Consider the following 19,764-nt stretch of genomic DNA (forward strand, 5'->3'; position numbering starts at 1 on the left):
TTTATAGAAGAAAAAATGAGCCAAAGAAAGGTTGTAACTCTCCCGTGGACACAGTTAGTGGTAGGGTTATGGCTTGTTCCTAGCTCTTACTGATTCTTAGGTCTATGTTTGTTTTTGTGACTCTCGCATGTCACATACAAGGCAGAAGTGGTGGAAGGTGACTTCTTTAGGATGTCAGAAAATCTAGATTCCTGTTCTGCTTTCACTACTTATTAGTTATGTGACTGTAGTTGTTTTTTTTTTTTTTTTTGTATTTTTCTGAGGTGAGAAACAGGGAGGCAGTCAGACAGACTCACGCATGTGCCTGATCAGGATCCACCCCGCATGCCCACCAGGGGGCGATACTCTGCCCATCTGGGGCACTGTTCTGTTGCAATTGGAGCCACTCTAGTGCCTGAGGCAGAGGCCATGGAGCCGTCTTCAGTGTCCGGGCCAACTTTGCTCCAATGGAGCCTTGGCTGCAGGAGGGGAAGATAGAGACAGAGAGGAAGGAGAGAGGGAAGGGTAGAGAAGCAAATTGGTGCTTCTCCTGTGTGCCCTGGCTGGGAATCGAACCTGGGACTTCCAAACGCTGGGCCGAGGCTCTATCGCTGAGCCAACTGGCCAGGGCCAGTGTGACTGTAGTTATTAAAAATATTCACTTCTTGCCTGACCAGGTGGTGGTGCAGTGGATAGAGCGTCGGACTGGGATGTGGAAGGACCCAGGTTCGAGACCCCGAGGTCGCCAGCTTGAGCGCGGGCTCATCTGGCTTGAACAAAGAGCTCACCAGCTTGGACCCAAGGTCGCTGGCTCCAGCAGGGGGTTGCTCAGTCTGCTGAAGGCCCACGGTCAAGGCACATGTGAGAAAGCAATCAATGAACAACTAAGAAGTCGCAACGAGAAACTGATGATTGATGCTTCTCATCTCTCTCCGTTCCTGTCTGTCTGTTCCTGTCTATCTCTGCCTCTGTTAAAATAAATAAATAAATAAATAAATAAATAAAAATATTCACTTCTTAAAAAAGGTAATGAATTATTATGAAAGTTCAACATATAGTAATTTCAAAACATATAAAAGGTGCCTTTCATAGTGACTGCTTAGACAACTTGTTCTCCGAACACTAACCCCTCACCCTCTTTCAGGACTGCTGAGCTGGTCTCTCCCAGGCCACACCTGAGGAAACCTGTCCCTGGAGCTGGGTTTAGCTACTCAGAAACTGTTTTTAATTATAAATTTGGAAATGTGTCTCAGGGAAGCGAGATCTGTCAAGACACCTAAAGTTGGGATGGGATGGCTAAGATTTGGAACAATATAGAAGTGGAGTTAAGAAAACATGAGGGAAAGAGTTAGAGATAGACAGAGAAGGAGAAATGTGAAAGAAATAGAATGGAGGAGGAGGAGGAGGAAGAGGAGGAAGTAATCTAGTCAGAGAGAAGTCGGGGGGAGAGCTCAGTCAGCACTAGGGAAGTCAAGATGGAGAGTCCATCATCTCAGTTCCCTTCAGCTACTTGGTCCCACCCCCGCCTAGGGCTGCCCTAAGCTCTTGACCATGAATCCTGTGAAATACCCTTCCATCCTTCCATTAACTGTCCGTAAGCAAATTTGAGAGGGTTGTGGTTATTTGCAACTTGGAAATAAACAGAAATTGGGCAATACAACTGATAGTTTACATTGCATTGCTCCTTTTAATTAATAGAAGAAAGAAATCAACCCTCTCGTTTTGAAAGTACTTTCTCTCGAGATAGAGTAACATAGCTCCACAGCCTGCAGGAAAATCATGGGGCTGATGCACGGCTGTTCAGATTAAGTGAAATAATAAATGGACGTGGCATTTCCTTCACAATTAAGAGCTAATTTTTGTGTACTTTTGAGTAGATTCTTAAACTGTCATTTTTTTTTTTTGGTCAAACATAAAGAAACAAAACAAAAAAAAAAAAAAGAAAAAAAGAAAAAAAGAAAAAGGGGCTGGAATGACCAAGACAATTAGGGGCTTTCCCCTAAGATGTGTTAATATACATCCAAATGGTTTCACTTTTCAAGTGTAGTTACTTGATAATCTTGATTTGGTCAGAAAGAAATTCTTTTTTTTTTTTTTTTTTTTCTGAAGCTGGAAACGGGGAGAGACAGACAGACTCCTGCATGCGCCTGACCGGGATCCACCCAGCACGCCCACCAGGGGGCAATGCTCTGCCCCTCCGGGGTGTCGCTCTGTTGCAACCAGAGCCACTCTAGCGCCTGGGGCAGAGGCCGAGGAGCCATCCCCAGCGCCCGGGCCATCTTTGCTCCAATGGAGCCTCGGCTGTGGGAGGGGAAGAGAGAGACAGAGAAGAAGGAGAGGGGGAGGGGTGGAGAAGCAGATGGGCGCTTCTCCTGTGTGCCCTGGCCGGGAATCGAACCTGGGACTTCTGCACGCCAGGCCGACACTCTACCACTGAGCCAACTGGCCAAGGCTAGAAATTCTTATTTTTGAATAAACTTATTAACGTTAGACTTTTACTACTCTGTGGATGCACATGATGAACACTCAACATGATGTAAAATTTGGGATGTTGCATTTGAACATCCCCCCCCCAAGGAGTAATGGACTTTATTGCTGTTTTGTTCAAATAGCCATTCCATAATTCTTTGTACTGTGTAATATAGCTTTCATTTAAAAATGATTCTGGGCCCTGGCCAGATAGTTCGGTTGACTAGAGTGCTGTCCTGAAGCACAGAGGTTGCCGGTTTGGTCCCTGGTCAGGGCACAGACAGGAGTAGATTGATGTTCCTCTCCCTCTACTTTACTCTCTAGCTGAAATAAATAAAATAAAAATTAAAAAAATGATTCTGGGCTGTGTCAGAATGAAAATTAATGTTAACAGTACTTTGATGAAAATATGTGAATGGAGTGTGGCTGTGGAGAAGTACGTGGGAAAGACGGTGGTGAGGGGTTTAAGGTTTTTGTAGACGGGAAAGGAGGAATGGAAGAATAGGAAATGAGAGGGTGTGGGAAAGAGGTAAGAAGTTAGAGAAGGGCAAAGAGAACCAAATCCATGCAGTCTCGTGATGAAATCTGTGTGTAGCCCGGATGAGAAATGGATCAGTGAATATGGAATGCTCAGAGGCTCTCTCCGCCTGTGGTCTATTCAAGGTGCTGTCATCTGCAAAAGCAAAGGTTGCATGAAGCTTAGACCACTGACTGTGTTCCCTTCAAAAAATCCCTGGGATCAAATATTTTTTTCCCTCCTTCCCTCCCTCCCTCCCTCCCTCCCTCCCTCCCTCCCTCCCTCCCTCCCACCTTCCCTTCCTTTATTTTAGAGAGACAGGAAGGGAGGGAGGGAGAGAGAGAGAGAGAGAGAGACAGACAGACAGACAGAGAGAGAACATTTATCTGTTCCTGTATGTGCCCTGACCGGGGATTGAACCGGCAACCTCTGTGCTTCAGGTTGATGTTCTAACCAACCAAGCTATCCAGCCAGGGCCCATTGAGGACCAAATATTTCTGTGTGCTCCTGGGCCTCTTGTATTACAGAGAATCTTATATAGAGAACTTTTATCTCTAACAGGAACCAGAGTCTAGGAATAGGATTTGAGGGAGACCAAGAGAACCGCTGCCTGTAAGACAGCCCTGCACGGCTAACTTGATAAAGGCTATGATACACAGCAGATGCCAGGAGACCGCCCACAGGGGAGAGAGCAGGAGAAAGAGAGGAAACGAATGGCAGCTGGGCCAGAGAGCACAGAGGTGAAATGGTAGCTCCACTCTTCGGCAGAACAGGAAGGAAGAGGGGACTCAGGCGGGGTCATTCATAATAACCCCTGTCCTTCCTGCCCTGACGTCACGTCACTGGACCAAAGGGTAGGCACATGACCCAAACCAATTGATCAGTCTTTCCTAGAAGTTTTCAAGTTTGGAGCTGAGGGCAGGAACCTTCTTTCTCTCTGGGGAGGAAGTGATGAAGAGTGAGCCCAGAATGGTTGGTGGCCTCCTTGTGCAGGGTCATGTGTGCAGTAGACATGCCCAGGATGCGAAGAAAAGCAGAAAAGCAGAACTGAGACCCAGCAAGGGTCCTGATGACATCCATGGCCCTGGTTCCCACTTTCCCTGGAGGCATTGCCACCCCCTCTGCCCGTCTTGTAGTTTGAATACGGGAGACTTTATATACTCTTTTTATGCTCAGATGAGTTCAACTTGAATTACAGTCACTTGCCAGTAAGAGTCCGGACTAATGTAGCGCAGATGGGAGCTGCTAGTTATTGCTCAGGATATTTTAATTCAGAAGAAAACGAAGAGAAAAGCTCAGGCAGGGTTTTTATTATAACCCTAGCCAGCCTCTTTTTCTTCTTATATTTATTTATTTTTTGCTTTGCATTCAGAGTGCTGAAATATCCCTATGGGATGTTGGGCCATCTTCCTTCCAAGGGGCAAGCTGGGACTTTTTCAGGTGACCTGTGCTGTTGTGCTTACCAGATACAGCCATGTGGCCTGGGGACAGTGTCTTCATTGCCATCAAGTTTTTTGCTTACGCAGCCCCTATTAACTTGTGTGAGCTGTTTTCATTTGTTTCACAACTCAGAGGGTCCAGCTTTACTTTGGGTTAGGCATGTAAGCTGTTTATTATCCTAATGAAATGTTTTCTGGCACAGTCAAAGGCTTTGGCATTGCTGGTGCCCCGTGCCTGTGTGTGGTGGTGGGTAGGTCCCATCCACCGTGCCTATAGGAAGAGGAATGGATTATTTTTGGCATCTCTGTACATCTCAGAGAACGGAATAACTGCATCTGGCCTTCTTAGTCACTGAAACCAAGAGTTATGAGATTACTACCAAGTCTTTATTTAGAAGGAAATCGAAGGTGTTCGCTTACCCAGATTCTTTGCTCTTAGATGGCAAGAAATCTGAGCTTTTGGATCAAACTGCCTGTTGTTTACACGAAAGAGCAGTAGCTAGGTTGATAGTTCCTGGAATATTGTTGACCTTGGAAAGCTAAGTGTAAAGTTTTAAGAAGGGAAAAGGGGAAGCAGATCTGGAAGGGCTGAGACATCCACACTAAGGTGAGTGGGCTTGGGTTGAAGCTGGAAGGTAATGAAGAAAGTCCCTCTCACCAGGCACGGAGGGGACGGCGTGGAGTCCTGCATGCCTCACAGGGGGAAAGGCCAGTCAGACTTGGTCTCCTTCTGCTTCTGTCTTGGGTCTCTCTGGTGGGAGTATGGCTTGATTTTGATAAATTTTAGACAGATGCTGCATCAGACAAGTTTGGGGACTATGCGTGACCACAACCCCTACTCAGGGCCTCTTCCCTGTGCAGCCCTGACGGAGAGGCCAGCGGCCACGCGATCCCACTATCCTGCCCCTTGGCATGATGAATAGATGAAGAGCGGGCATCTGAGCCAGTTGTGAGAGGGGATGAACGCATCAGTATGTTGTGCTGGGCCAATCAGAGACTTTTCTAAGAATTTGATGTAAGATATACAGAAACAGTCTGGTTGTTGGTGGACCCTAACTGTGAGAGGTACCGGATCACCGCTGGGGTTGGTGGTCCTCTGGCGGGGTGAGCACACAGATGAACTGGGCTGAGAGGAGACAGGAGCAGAGTGAGTGTATAGAGATGCCTCTTGTGTTCCAGTTTCTGGTTCTAGTTTCCATGAGGCCTGGACACACTTCATTTCTTGTCCTTGGATTCCCTGGAATCTCTGTATCTTTGCAGTAACACCCCCGTTCCCATGAGCTGATTTGAGAGAGCTTCTCTTTCTCGCCACCAAAAGACCATTGACTAGAATAGATGATAAGAACACGATGGCTCTGACAGCTATAAAGTGCAGGACCCAGCTGGATGAACCACTCAGCAGGCCAGGGTGACTCTACAAATGGGTGTGTGTGTTTGGGGGAAGCAGCGTTAACTCACTAGGGATGAATGGACCCCCCATAACCCTGTTCTCTTCCCATTTTTTCCACTTGGCTGCTTGCCGTCGCCTGGACCCAGCTGCTGAGAGCTATTTCTAGATGAAGTCAGGAAACGGTTTTTGTCTCTAGGACTCTGAGCCCAGAATCCCTTGCTTAGGAATGCCCCAGGGACCACGAGCCACCAGCGTGCCTCCTCTCTCCCCTCCTCTGTGCCCCTCCCAGCTGCCCTAGCTCAGGGTAACCACAGGTAAATACTGCACCAGTGTCTCTCCCTGGCAAGAATGAAAAGACAGAGAGCAGGGTTCCGCAAGGACCGCCACGTGTTCTCTGCCAGGAAATCCCCAACTCCAACCACGGCTCTCTTATGTTTTGGTCAAAACTCTTTATAGCTCCAGGGTCTTCCCACATTCAGACAAACTCAGGCCAGGGTCATCCGGTCCAGCCCATGCTTGGCGAGGTAAGATGGGGATGCAGGCATCCTCACCTCGGTCATGGTGGTGGAAGGGAAGAGGCTGCTGTTATAGATCCAGCCATCGGTACCGAGCTCTGTGGCCTCCCTGCGGTTGGCCTCTGTGACGTTGGGGAAGGGAGGACCTCATTAGGGGGAGGTGAAGCGGAGGTAGGACTCCGGCCGGCCGGCCGCTCCTGCCTGTCCTGGGGCTCCTTGTCCTTGCTGAGGTTGGCGTTGGTAGGCTGGCTGCAGTGGTGGGCGGGGATGGCAGTGGTGAAGTTCTGCAGGGCGTCATGTGAGGACAGCAGGAGCCGGGGGAAGAGCAGCAAGCTTACCTGGATGTGTGGAGGCAGCTGAGACCCTCTCAACTGCTGCAGCAGGGCGCTGCAGGCCAGGGAGCAGGACCTTGCAGGAACACGAGCTGAGCCTGCTGCTTTCAGACTGTGCCTGTCTCGTGGTGCAGGGCGAGGTGAAGGACTGCTCTTGTCTCTTTAACTCATCAGTTCCTAGGTCGGCTGTGGCCCTGGGCCTCCTGATGGCCAGGAAGAGTTTTTATCATTATTTGTTTATATTTTCTTTAAAAATTTTATTTAGTGATTTTACAGAGAGGGAAGAGAATGGGGAAGTGAGAAGTGTCAACTCATAGTTGCTTCATTTTAGTTGTTCGTTGCTTGCCGTATGTGCCTTGACTGGGCAAGTCCAGGGGTTAGAACCGGCGACCTCAGAGTTCCAGGTCGAAGCTCTATCCACTGCACCACCGCAAGCCAGGCTATTTATATGTTCAATAGTAGTTTCTATTACTTCTTTTAAGGAATCAAGTTAAACTGTGTCTTGAGAGTAAGACATGCAATTATGAAGACTCATTGGGTTAATGGTTAGTTCAGGAGGATCTACAGAGCAGGTCAAGTTGAACCAGGTGGAAGAAACTACCTTTCTGTGAAGGAGGGACACGCACGATGCCCCCGTGTTGGTCAGGTTGAGTCTCCCCACTGGGCCAGAGAGGGCGACCTCTCCTTGGAGAAGAAGGGACAGTGCTAAGGTCAGGAAAGAAGGCCCCAGTTCGTGTGAGCATGAAGCCTAAACCAAATTCCCTTTTTCTCAATGACACTGAGTCAGACGGAGTGGGGGAAAGACTGTGAAGAGCCCACACTGCAGTGCCACCATTACGCCCCCTAACCGCGAGCACCGCAATGCCTCTGCCCAATCCCAGAGCCTGGGCTCCTTATAATATTCTCTCTACAACCCACTCCCGGTGCTTCCCTCCCCAGAGCTTGTCTCTTTTCAGTCCAGGAGGGAGGAGAGGCCAGATCTCAGGAGTGGAAGCGGCCAAAGTCTCAGTGCCCCACAGCCGCTGGCAGCAGAGGGGCCAGGTGCACACTGTGACCAGATTGTCTGCATTCTACTCCTGACTCCACAATTTTCTAGCTGTGTGAACTTAGGCAAGTATCTTAACCACTCTGCCTTGATTTTCTTATCTTTAAAATGAGGGAGGGGGCTAATAATAACATCTATTTCTAAAAAGTTACTGGGGAGCTTAAATGAGATAATACATGCAAAGTTTAGGACAGCTCCTGGCACCAAATTAGCACTCAGTGCTGGCTCTCTCGAGCTGAGTACTACCTTCGCTGGTCCCTTCCCTTGCCCCTCCACCAGCCAGGCCCCAGGAGGCGGAGCTGCAAAGATAGGCCAGGAAGTGAGGCGGAAGCATTAGGGTAGCTAGAGGCTGAATCTCTCCAGTCGCAGAGCTGGAAGTGTCAAACTGGGTTTGCGTCCCGATTCTGCTGGAATCTAGAAGAGCAGGGCCCAGCATCCGGACATCCCAGCGCCCCGCCCCGTAGTCCTGCGGCTAGAGGTTCCCATCTGCTCTCACAGAGGGGGAGGAGCCTGAAACAAAGCCTCTGATTGGCTGCCTTCATTTTAGTCTCTTCAATTTCCAGTCCAACTAAGGAGAGAGGCTTAAGGCAGTGGTCCCCAACCCCCTGGCTGCGGACCGGTACCGTTCTGTGGGCCATTTGGTACCGGTCTGCAGAGAAAGAATAAATAACTTACATTATTTTCGTTTGTTTGTTTGTTTGTTTTTTATTTTTTTATTTCTCTGAAGCTGGAAATGGGTAGAGACAGACAGACTCCCACATGCGTCCGACCGGGATCCACCAGGCATGCCCACCAGGGAGCGATGCTCTGCCCCTCCTGGGCGTGGCTCTGTTGCGACCAGAGCCACTCTAGCGCCTGGGGTGGAGGCCAAGGAGCCATCCCCAGCGCCCGGGCCATCTTCGCTCCAATGGAGCCTTGGCTGCGGGAGGGGAAGAGAGAGACAGAGAGGAAGGAGACGGGAGGGGTGGAGAAGCAGATGGGCGCTACTCCTGTGTGCCCTGGCCGGGAATCGAACCCGGGACTTCTGCACGCCAGGCTGACGCTCTACCACTGAGCCAACCAGCCAGGGCATTATTTTCGTTTTATTTATATTTAAGTCTGAACGATGTTTTATTTTTAAAAAATGACCAGATTCCCTCTGTTACATCCGTCTAAGACTCACTCTTGACGCTTGTCTTGTAAGTTCAACAATTATATTTAAAAATACCAGTTTTTACGCCATTCACATAATTTTATTTTGTGCATTTATCCGTCCCACTCTATTTTTTTTTAAGATATTTTATGTTTGCACAAACAGCTGATTATTCTATAGTTTTATTTATTTATTTATTTATTTACTTATTCATTTTAGAGAGGAGAGGGAGAGACAGAGAGCAGAGACAGAGAGAGAGAAGGAAGGCAGGAGCTGGAAGCATCAACTCCCATATGTGCCTTGACCAGGCAAGCCCAGGGTTTCGAACCGGCGACCTCAGGATTTCCAGGTCGACGCTTTATCCACTGTGCCACCACAGGTCAGGCCTATCCGTCCCACTCTAAAGGCCCGTCCGTGAAAATATTTTCTGACATTAAACCGGTCCGTGGCCCAAAAAAGGTTGGGGACCACTGGCCTAAGGTATTTAAACCTTGCAGAAGTATTTGAATAAGTTAGAGAAGGGGGGAGGGAAGGAGGTAGGACAGGGGAGAGGGTCGAGGTCTGGGCTGGTTTGTCAAGTTGTGGGTGTTGAGGGCAAGGACTGGGTTTTAATTCCTTTTGGGCTGGCAGCTGGCCGATGTGAAGTGACTGTGACTTTGAGACAAGACAGACGAAGACAGAGATTGCACATAGACAAACCTTTTAATGACGCAGTCTTGGTAGAATCTATTCAAAGGGGGGGCCCCTGAAGCCATATGGCTTCCCTGTGCCCCTGTGCCATAGCCATCAGAATCACTTGGGCTGCCTCTTCTCCCTCCTGGCATGGGTGGCCCAGGGCACTTGCTCTCTTTCGGGCTCTTGTAAAGCTGGTTCTCAGCGCTCAGTCTATTCTCCTCTGTGCCGAGGACTGGAGCGGGACCATCTGTTTCTGCTGCTCTTCCTGCAGTTTCCCTCCCCTCCTGGGGGGCAGAATGCGGTGCCCTAGGTATGCAGCTTGCAGGCCAGGGCTGGGCGCTGGGTGTTCCCGGGCTTCTCCACTTAGCTGGGCCCAGCTACCAACTCTCTGCCTCACACACCTACCCCTCCCTGGAGCTTGGAGCCCCAGGAACAACTCGAGGTGGTGGAGTACATTGGGGAAATGGAGATAAAGATTGCTGGCTTAGAAAAAGAGGCCTGGGTTTGAGTCTCAATGCCACCCCGGCCTGGATGTGTGACCTGGGGTAAGTCCCTGCTCCTCTCTGGGTCGGGTCCTACCTGTTTTCCATGTCCTGCACTGTGTCTGGCAGTGGACGGCCCAGGGTCTCCGGCAGGAGGAGAGTGACAATGCTGGCAGCCATGGCGACGATGCCGAAGATAAAGAAAGGCACGGAGGGGTGGAGCTCAGCCGTCATGCTCACCAGTGGGCTTATGATGCTGCCCACTCGGGCCATGGTGCTGCCCATTCCCAGGCCCGTCTGCCTGCAGGGCCCACAGGGGTAGGCTCCGGTTTGAGTTCTGGCATAATTGCTGAGGTGCGTGGGCAATTATGAGCCTGAGCACACTCCTCTGTTCCCCATTTGATTAGCAAACCAATTTGATTTAGAGATTAGAAGAAGAAGAAAAAGAAAAAGAAAAAGAAGAAGAAAAAGAAGAGGAAGAAGAGGAAGAAGAGGAAATAGAAGAAGGAGGAGGAAGAGGAGGAGAAGAAGAAGAAGAAGAGGAAAACAAGGTGTTTGGCTAGAGAATCAGGAAATTGATTTTGCCTGATTCTCTGGCCAGATCCCTCTGCCCTTAACTTGCTGCATGACTTGGGCAAGTCCCTTTTCCTTTCTGGGACTAAGTTTTCTTTGCAGTCAAACCAGAGCCGAGTCGGGCCAATCATTCTCAAATCACCTGGGGGATTTTTGAGTTGCGGTGGCCCCAGCCCCATACAGACAGTTCTATTAGATTAGTGTCGCAGGGAAGGGTCCAGAACATACAAGTGAAGAATAGGTTAAGAACATGCTCTGTGAGAGCAGAGGTTAAAAATATTGTCTCAGGAGACAAACTGCTTGGATTCACAAGCTGTGTGGCCTTGGGCAAATCACTTAAATTCTCTGTGGCTCCCGTGTTTTATTTGTAAAGTAGAAATCATCATAATATCTACCTGGTAGTCTTGTTATGAGGATTAAACGAGTTGGTATTTGTAAAAAGTTTAAGACAGTGTCTGGCACATAGTAAGTGGCTTGTATCATTAGTCCTTCTTCTTAAGTCCCATGAGGGCTCAGTATAGGAACCATGACGCCTCTGGGTTCTCATGCCAAGTGGCTTTGGGAAGCCTAACATTTCTCTGACATCTCATGTGAATTTTGCATCCCATTCTTAACATAGACACCTGTTTCTTGTTTCTTAATTCAAAAAGCCTCTTTCCACTGAACCTTGACACTGGGAGAAGCAGTGCTGTGTTTATCCCTAGAGCTGCCGTACCATCGGTTCCCACCCTGCTGAGTGTGGCTCCTGTGAGGGAAAGTACCTTCACGCCAGCGGTCTTTGGTTTCAGACATACCGCTTGGTTTAGAGACAGAATTTAGATTTGATGTCAGATTCTAACGTGCGCCTTGAAAATCAAGGAGGGACTTCAGTTCATTGCCTCTGAGATGTGTCTTCTTGGCTTCCTACCCTGTCTCAGTTGGGCCACTTTCTGAGATCTTCTAGGGTCAGGTAAGGCCTTAGTGGGTAGTCACACTTGTGTTAGTCAGGTAGCCACCGAGTGTGTGTCGAGTGGCTGCTATGCATTTAATACTGCCGGGCGGCGGGCGGCGGGCGCCGGGAAGGGGCTCTGGGCTGTGCGCACCGGACCGTACTCTGGGGTCTGGCCCGTGTGTGGAGGCATGCTCGCCGCCAGGACCCTTCGCTAGGCTCCCACTCACCGTATCACGGTGGGGTACAGCTCCCCAGTGTACAGTAACATGCCGTTGAAGGAGGCAGCCAGGCAGCCCTTCCCCAGCACGGCGAGGAAGGTTCGGACTGTGGTCTGAACTAGAGAGAAAGGAGGGGTGTCAGCAGGATCTTGGGAGTGGGGGCTGGGAGAGTGGGGGCCCCTCCCTCGTGGGATGTTGAGTCATGCCTGGGGCTAAGGCCAAGGATGAAGGACCAACATGCTTGTGAGTGCTCACCCTTGGGTACGACCCCATTGATCAGAATGCAGATGCCAGCCAGGAGCAAGGAGGCCATCTGGGCAGGCCGGCGGCCCACGAAGTTGGTGATGAGGAAGCCCACAAGCTTGGCAGGCAGGTCCACAGCTCCGAAGATGATCTGGATTAGGTAGATGCTAACCCCAAAGCCTTGCAGGTCCATGGCCACCCCGTAGTAGGCAAAGCTGGTGGCGAACCTAGTGGGGAGGGAGGAGGGGCATGGAGTCTGTTAGGAAGGTTTGAGAGTGGAGTGCTCCTTCAAAGTAGGGGGAGGATTCGAACCGAATGTAGGGAGTTGGCCCAGCGGCGCGGGCCAATCAGCGGCGATGAAAAGTTGGGACACAGCCCCGCCCCACTGCTATTTGTGCATTGGCAGCAGCGGGGACCAGACCACAACACTAGCCCAGTGGGCAGCGGGGTGGCTGGCCAGACGGTGAGTGCAAGCTGAGGCCACAGCCAAATGAGTGACCACGGATGAGCTGCGGCACCAGGTCATGATCAGCTGGTTGGTGCTGGTATGGGCTGTGCAGCTGACCAGGTGACTCAGCTGCTACAAGAGCCCACCGGCGGTTGCAGACTGCCCTGAGTACGTTTTCCCAAGAAACCAGCGCTCCCCATAGCCATCACCACCACTAGATGATGTGCTCCCCCAACAACACTCCAGCCACGCCACCCAACTTCCCCCATGCCCTGGCCATGTTGTCCCAGCTTCTCACCTCCGAGGGCTGTGCAGCAGCGACAGCCCCATGCCTGCCGTGGCCTGCTCCCCACCCTGCAAACTTAAGCTCCTTCTGGGCCTCGTTCCCACCCAGCCACCAGGCCACCTGGATCCCACCCTCCTCCCCAACGCCCTACAGCTCCCTCCACTTCCACCACCCACAGCCCACGTGGCCCATCAGGGCCCAGCAGGGGGGGCACCAGCAGAAAGCCGTGGCTTCGGTGGATAGCCAGACGTGAGACTGGACGCTGCCCTGTGCTGGCTGAAGCTGGGGACAGTCCTGGGGTGGTGAGGATGCAGGAAGGCTGGAGCTGGGGGGCTTGGGGTGGGAGGAGGTTTCCTGGAAATAGCACGGGAAGAGTTTATAAAGGAATTTTGGGTGGGGTGGGGAGATAGTAAACTTCCTGAGTCACTTGGGTCCTTCAGGAGTTTCTCTTCAGGTATATTTATAACTATAAATATAACAAATGTATGGGAATGAGGCTGGCCGGCCTGAGGCACTGAGGTCAGAGGGAAGGAGCAGAAGACCTTGCCCTGTGGTCAGCACCCCCTCCTGGGCTCCAGTCCCCGGGCAGGTGCTACAAAGCCAAGTGGCGCAGTATTGCAGGCATGAGGTGTCTGCCAGCTGCTTCCCTTTAGACATCATGCCTTCTGGAATGGGGAGAAGGAGAAGGTCACCACCACTCCAAGTAGTAATGGCTGCAGGAGAGTTCCTAGAGGTGCTGGTGGCCAAAGGTGTGGCAGCCTCTTTGCCATCACAAGATACCCCCCACCCCTCCCTGTTGGTGGCTGGGACTAAAGAGCCAGCAAGGGGCAGAGGTCCAGTCTGTGGCTCGCTCGCTCGCTCGGGGCTTGCCTCTCTCCGTGTCCTGGCTGAGCAATGGCCGAGTGGATAGAGCTTGTCTTCGGCTTAGTTCCCAAATCAGTTCTTTCCCCTCAGGGGAAATGCTAATTTAAAAACTTAAAAAGAGACTTTCCTAACTTCAAAACAAATAAACAAACAACTAAAATAGGAATGAGCTGCACTGAGTACCTGGATTAGGAGCTGAAATCTGCCTTGGCTAATTTTCTTTAGACATCAGTACCCAGTTTAAATATTGGGGTAGTCCTGGAATACACCGAAACTTTTTCACTTGGAAGCCATCTAAGATTTACATAGTTTTAGTCTCTATTTTATCTATTGAAACTGGGCTGAGGGAGGATAAGTGGATATCCAGGCCATGTCTTTAGGGTCAAGGTGCTGGGAGAGGCAATGTCCTTCTAGGAGCTGTCCACGGTGCTGGGATGGAAGGTGTTCATTTTAAGATATCAAAATCCCACAAAATGAAGCTCAGGTTATCGGATCAAACCCATAATCCAGAGTAAATCCAAAATTGGAAACAGAATTCATTGGTGGATTTGTTCCTTTTGACCACACCTCTCTTCAGTGTCATGGCGTTGGTGCGGTGGGATTGGGAGGGTAGCTGAAAGAAGGGCAGTGGGGAACGTTGCAATGGGGAAAGAAGACATTTGGCTGAAATCAGCCCGAATCAAAATGTACATTCGGAGACAAGCTTTAAGCATCTTATTGCCCATGATTGTGATTCTGGCCAAAACCAGCATAGGCACAAGGCCAGGAAAGACTCCAAATGTTTTGCCAGGCAGACCAGTCTCTGCCTTCGTGATGTATAATTCTATTGACTCTGGGGGCCACTGAGCCTGATGAGGTCTTTCTTTCTTTCTTTCTTCTTTCTTTCTTTCTTTCTTTCTTTCTTCTTTCTTTCTTTCTTTCTTTCTTTCTTTCTTTCTTTCTTTTTGTGTGTGACAGAGACAAGAGAAAAAGACAGAGGGACATATAGGAACAGATGGGCAGGAAAGGAGAGAAATGAGAAGCATCAATTCTTTGTTGCAGCTCCTTAGTCTCCTTAGTTGTTCATTAATTGCTTTCTCATATGTGCCTTGATGGGGGGGGGCGCTACAGCAGAGCAAGTGACCCCTTGCTCAAGCTGGTAAGCCCCCGCTCAAGCTGGATGAGCCCATGCTCAAGCCGGCGACCTTGGGGCTTTGAACCTGGATCCTCCTCATCCCAGTTCGATGCTCTATCCACTGTGCCACCGCTTGATCAGGCCTGATAAGGTTTTTCTATATTGGAACAGAGTTGATAAAAGGAGAAGAAGATGGAGATTGTGGTTTCCAGTTTAGACTCTGGAATTGCACTGACGATGGAAATCATGTGGTCCTTATATACTGCCCCTGGTGGAGGATTTCTGCTCCTCATGGCAGGCCACTGACTGCTCCTCTCGCCCACTTTTCTGCCCAGGGCATGCACTCTCTCCCAGTCAGCAGTGTCTCCCTTGGCCCGGCTGTCCGGACCTACCACAGCACGGAGAGGCAGAGGAAGAGGCGGCGCAAGGCTGGGCAGCGCAGCAGTTCCATGGCCGAGGCCCGACCTTTGCCTGTGGTCTGCTCCTTATGCAGGCTGGCCTGGAGGACCTGTTAGGAGGGACAAGGCTCAGGGCCCGGGCATCTCCTTGAGCTCCTCCCAGGCTCGCCTCTTTCTCGCGGAAGGCCTCTGGGTCCTGAGCCCTGGGTTCAGGGGTTGGGGGTGGAGTCTCAGGAGGTGTCATGGGAGGTGTTGGCAGGTCTCACCTCCAGACTGAGCTTGGCCCCCTCATCCCGCTTTCCATTGATCCAGGCCACTCTCTTCAGGACCTTGAGGGTGAGGTCTAGCCTCCCGGAGGAGAAGTGCCATCGGGCGGACTCGATGATGAAGCTGGGGGCGGGGGAGGGGCGGGGTGGGCGTGGCTTCAGTTCCAGTCAGCTGGGGGGGGGGTTGGCATTCTAAGGGCTTGCAGTGGGATTTTACTTAAGTCTAGGAATACAGCGGTTTTGTCAAATCTATCTCTTGGGGACCACTCACTGTGTGCACCAGGAACTCAGGCCTTGAGTGCCGGGTAAAGGGAGCGGTGCAGGCAGTCTGGGGACTGGGGAAGCGGGGGAAAGCCGGAGAACCGGCTCCATTGGGACAAATCTCCCACGGCCGCTTCCCCATCTGTTAGACTGAGGCACTGGCCTGGGTTTGACCTTCTGGCTTTGACCTTCTCCGATTCTGTGGAGTGAGTGTTCAGCGAGTGGTGGGGGGGGGATATCTTGTCGCTTGCAGCCCTCTGGGCATCTGTGGCACCCCAGCCCCCTGGGCCCCACGCACCAGCAGTAGATGAAGAAGGCGAAAAAAGGCACGGAGACCAGCAGCTGCAGGTGGCGCCAGTGGGGCATGGCATAGGCCAGGCCGGCCAGGACGATCTGGCCCAGGCTGTAGACGTAGCCAGTCATGGTGCTCAAGTAAGCCCGCGTGTGGATGGGCATCCACTCCATATCTGGAAATAGGGTTAGAGCAGAGTGGGGCCACGGCCTGGACTGCCAGGTGGGTGGAGGCCGCGAGGCAGGCAGAGAGCCCTCTCTGCCTCCAAACCTGGGTCTGTCCCAAAGCTCAGCGGGTGCGACAGCACATGAGGGTGGCAGGGTGGGTGCAATGGTAGAGAGAGCGGGAGACCTTCGATGGAGGCAGGAATGGGGGGTTGGAATCCCCAGGAATTGCCCCCTTGCCCCCTCCTGTGGTTTTGCTCCTCCCTGTGCTACAGGCCACGCTGAGGCCTCCTCTCCCTTCCGAGTGTCTCTGACCATGCAGTCCACCCTGGACAGCAGCCCCCCTCTGCTTCCCCTCGGCCTGGGCCCGACTTCCGCCTCAGCGGCGGCCAGAGCAGCTCAGAGGAAGCCGCAGCTTTCTTCCGCCCCGCCCCCCGGAGGGTGGGGCTGGGGAGGGAACCCCGCCCTCCTGGGGTCTGCGAGGTCCTGCTCTGTTCCTCCTGGGCTCCTGGGGCAGCGGCTTGGAGACAGCCTAGGCTTTGGGGCTGTGTTCTCCAGGTGTCCTGCCCCGGCTCTAGCCTCGTCCTGATTAATTCCTCTAGTTCAGAGAACCCCGAATACTTAGATTCTTTTCTGGGCTTGAGGGACGACCTTGGGTAAAGCCTTGCCCTTCTCCCCAGCCTCAGGCTTCTGGTCTGGGAAACGTCGCTGTCGAACAGGCCATGATCAGTCCGTAAATGTGTTTGGTCTACATTGTACCGGCTTGCCCTATGTCAGAAATATCAGAATGAATTGCTAACATTAAGAAACTGGGATATTTTACATTAGTAATAAAAAAAGGAGAGGAGATCTCTGTCAGTCCTGAGACCTCCTGGCTGGAGCAACGGAGTGACTGTGGCCCCTCTGGAAGGGCTCGCATACCTTTAGGTACAGTCCTCCCCACGCCCTGATGCCTCTGGACCTGGCCTGCTTCAGTTTTATGGGACCTGCTTGTTCCTAATAATGGAGTTTGCAAGCCCATGTCTAAACGAGGGGTCAGGATAGTGTAAGGCTCCCCCAGAAGGCTGTTATGTGGGCTGGAAGGGAAGATCCAAAGGGCAAGCCAAGTGCAGGCAGAGCTGGGGAGCGGAGGGCTCGGAGGGGAGGCTGGAGCGGGTGTGGGCTGAGCGGTGAGAGGAAAGGAGGTGGGGACCCGCCCTGCCTTTCCCCACATTCCTCACTCAGGGTCACACTGTTGAGGGTGATGCCAGCCACCGACATGCCCGAGAGGAACCGGAAGGCACAGTAGATGTGGAAGTTGGGAGCGAAGGCAGCACAGGTCCCTGCCACAGCTAGCTGCAGGCAGGTCAAGATCAGCACCTTCCTGCGGCCCAGCCTGTGGAGGAGGGAGGACCAGGGGCCCGGCTGGGTAGGGGGAGGGGTGCTGGCCCTGGGCGAGGTCCTGGGAGGGGGGGTCTTCTGAGGACCTGTGAAGTATCATGAGGCTGGTGCTGGAGGTCCTCAGGCAGCCTCCAGCTGGGAATGCTGACCTCCCACCTAGGGCCCTAAGCCCCGCTGAGGAGCCCCTGGTCCCAGCCTGGCCCTCTGGCCCTACCCCGGACTGACCTGTCTGCCAGGTACCCAAATACCATGGCTCCAAGAAGCACCCCTGCCATGTACAAGGACTGAGCCAGCTGGCGTAAGGCCCGGTAAGAACACACAAGGTCCCACTGCGGGGAAAGGGGGAAGGGTCAGGCGAGGGGGGCCTGAGCAGCGGGCAGCCCTCTCCCCCGGCTGGCCCCCCGAAGTCTGTCACCCCCTTCCCCTGACTTCTCTGAGTTGTTCCTTTCCCTGATTCCAGGTGCTGAGAGCCTGTTCTTGACTCCCACATCCACCTTTTCTCTAAAGATCCCCGTCTGGACCTCCTTTCTCTGTCTTCCCTCTGCGGCCTGTGGAGAACTTCAGATAGTCTCTGCGCATGTGTGTTTCTGTCTGTCTGTCTGTCTGCCTGTCTCGGAGGGGAAGGCACAGCCTGGATGGTGCACGGAGGGGCCCCAGGCATCCTCACCTCGGTCACGATGGTGGAAGGGAAGGTGCTATTGTCGTAGATCCAGCCCTCGGTACAGGGCTCTGTCGCTGCTGTGCGGTTGGCCTCGGTGCCGTTGGGGAAGGGCGGTCCCCGTTGTGGGGTGGTGAAGCGGAGGCAGGACGCAGGCTGCCCCTGCCCGTCCCGGGGCAGCCAGGCCTCCAGCTGCCCGTCCTCGCTGAGGTTGGCGTGGGCAGGCGGGCGGCAGTGGTGGGTGGGGATGGCGGCCACGAAGTTCTGGAGCATGTTGTGGGAGGCTGTCATGAGCAGGGGGAGGATCACCAGAGTGACCTGGATCTGCTGGAAGCGGCCGATGCCCCCCAACTGCTTTAGGAGGTCATTGAAGGCCATGGGGACCGAGCCTAGCCGAGTGGTTGGGGACTGAGGACTTCTAGTCCCGGGATCTCCGTCTGTGTGTCTGTCTGCCTGCTGTCCTTTGCCGGAGGAGAGGAGCTGCCGTGGCCTCTGCAGCTGAGTTGCTCCTAGAGCTGAATTTGAGCTGGTCCCGGGGGGGGGGGGGGGACAGCAGCCTGCTCGGTGCCCCTCCTTTCTTTTCTCTCTCTCCTGGTCTGTCCCTCCCTTTCCCTTGCAGGCTCTTCTCACTTGGTGGGTGTTCAACTTTCAGGGTCTGCTATAGCCCTGACCCCTAGATGGGCAGTATTTAATCCTTGGGCTGGAGGGAAGGCGTTAATGTGTTACTTAGTATTACAAGAATTAACCCTCCGAGTATCCTGGTGTCTGGAATTTCTCCAAGTGGTTGTAAAGGGCAGGGGCGGGTGAACTGAGGTTGGGTGGTGGGAGGGGTGGGCTGGGAGGGCTCAGCTGGGCCTCTGGGATCAGGAGGGGACAGGGTGGTATATTTTTATCTTTCTTTCAGGAAGAAGACTGGGTTTTGAGAAGTATGGTGGCCTCTTGAGGGGCTTCTGTCATTTTAGTGGACAGGACCCAAACAGCCTGTCCTTGGGAACGGTTGCATGTATGTATATATATATATATACACACACACACAATATTTATATATACATATTTACACACATATATGTATGTATATTTATGTGTGTATATATATATACTGTTTATATTATATATATATATTTTTAAACCATAAATATATCCCTAAAATCACATGGGATATACTTATACTAAAAATTATTTATTGATCTGAAATTCAAATTTAACTGGGCATCCGGTATTCCCATTTGCTAAAATCAGCAGCCCTGGTCTTAGGTCTTCTGGGAACAGCTCACATCTTGGAGGACCACAGCTTTGTTCGAGTGAAGAAACGACAGAGGCCAGAGGCTGCCTTCGAAGGTTTGGGACCTGAGGCCAACCTCACACGTGATGTCGGGAGGTTCTTCCAGTGTCTCAGCTTTAACCTTCTAGCTTGTCCTGATTCAAATCCCCCATCCCTTTCTTGCAATGAGCATGAATTTTCTATTTTATTTTATTTTTTATTGAATTTTAGAGGGAGGAGAGAGAGAGAGAAAGAGAGAGAAAAAGTAGGGAGAAGTGGGAAGCATCAACTTGTAGTAGTTGCGTCCTGAATGTGCCTCGACCAGGCAAGCCGGGGGCTTTGAACTGGCGACCTCAGCGTTCCAGGTCGTTTTATCTACTGCACCGCCGCAAGTCTGGCTGCACTTATTTTATTTTTAGCCACAGTGCTAAG

The 19,764-nt window shown here is 52.0% G+C and overlaps 1 protein-coding gene and 1 pseudogene across 3 annotated transcripts; one reads left to right on the forward strand and one right to left on the reverse strand.

Moving 5' to 3' along the window:
- Positions 1–9,332: 9,332 nt before the first annotated feature.
- On the reverse strand, positions 9,333–18,715 carry SLC22A6 (solute carrier family 22 member 6). 3 transcript variants are annotated; one of them, XM_066251795.1, is made up of 10 exons: positions 18,081–18,715; positions 17,639–17,742; positions 17,254–17,408; positions 15,876–16,044; positions 15,317–15,440; positions 15,045–15,160; positions 11,953–12,167; positions 11,707–11,815; positions 10,073–10,276; positions 9,333–9,774 (listed from the first exon to the last, which is right to left on the reverse strand). In XM_066251795.1, exons 1-10 carry the CDS (start codon positions 18,447–18,449, stop codon positions 9,699–9,701), a joined length of 1,641 nt encoding a protein of 546 aa, XP_066107892.1. In that variant the 5' UTR covers positions 18,450–18,715; the 3' UTR covers positions 9,333–9,698. The 3 variants fall into 3 exon arrangements, with proteins under 3 accessions (XP_066107892.1, XP_066107893.1, XP_066107891.1); XM_066251794.1 differs by having other exon boundaries at positions 9,341–9,777; XM_066251796.1 differs by lacking the exons at positions 15,045–15,160; positions 15,317–15,440 and having other exon boundaries at positions 9,335–9,777.
- On the forward strand, positions 12,297–12,927 carry LOC136327862 (UBA-like domain-containing protein 2 pseudogene; annotated as a pseudogene).
- Positions 18,716–19,764: the final 1,049 nt, after the last annotated feature.

This window comes from Saccopteryx bilineata, chromosome 1 (assembly GCF_036850765.1).
Source record: "Saccopteryx bilineata isolate mSacBil1 chromosome 1, mSacBil1_pri_phased_curated, whole genome shotgun sequence".
In the NCBI taxonomy this organism is placed as follows: Eukaryota; Metazoa; Chordata; class Mammalia; order Chiroptera; family Emballonuridae; genus Saccopteryx; species Saccopteryx bilineata.

Excerpts from the sequence above, each read along its gene's own strand:
- SLC22A6 (XM_066251794.1), bottom strand. The coding sequence starts at position 18,449 with ATGGCCTTCAATGACCTCCTAAAGCAGTTGGGGGGCATCGGCCGCTTC. Across the intron at positions 15,161-15,316 it reads GGGCCAAGCTCAGTCTGGAG|GTCCTCCAGGCCAGCCTGCA; the intron begins GTGAGACCTGCC and ends CCCTCCTAACAG. Across the intron at positions 10,277-11,706 it reads CTGTACCCCACCGTGATACG|GCAGACGGGCCTGGGAATGG; the intron begins GTGAGTGGGAGC and ends TGGGCCCTGCAG.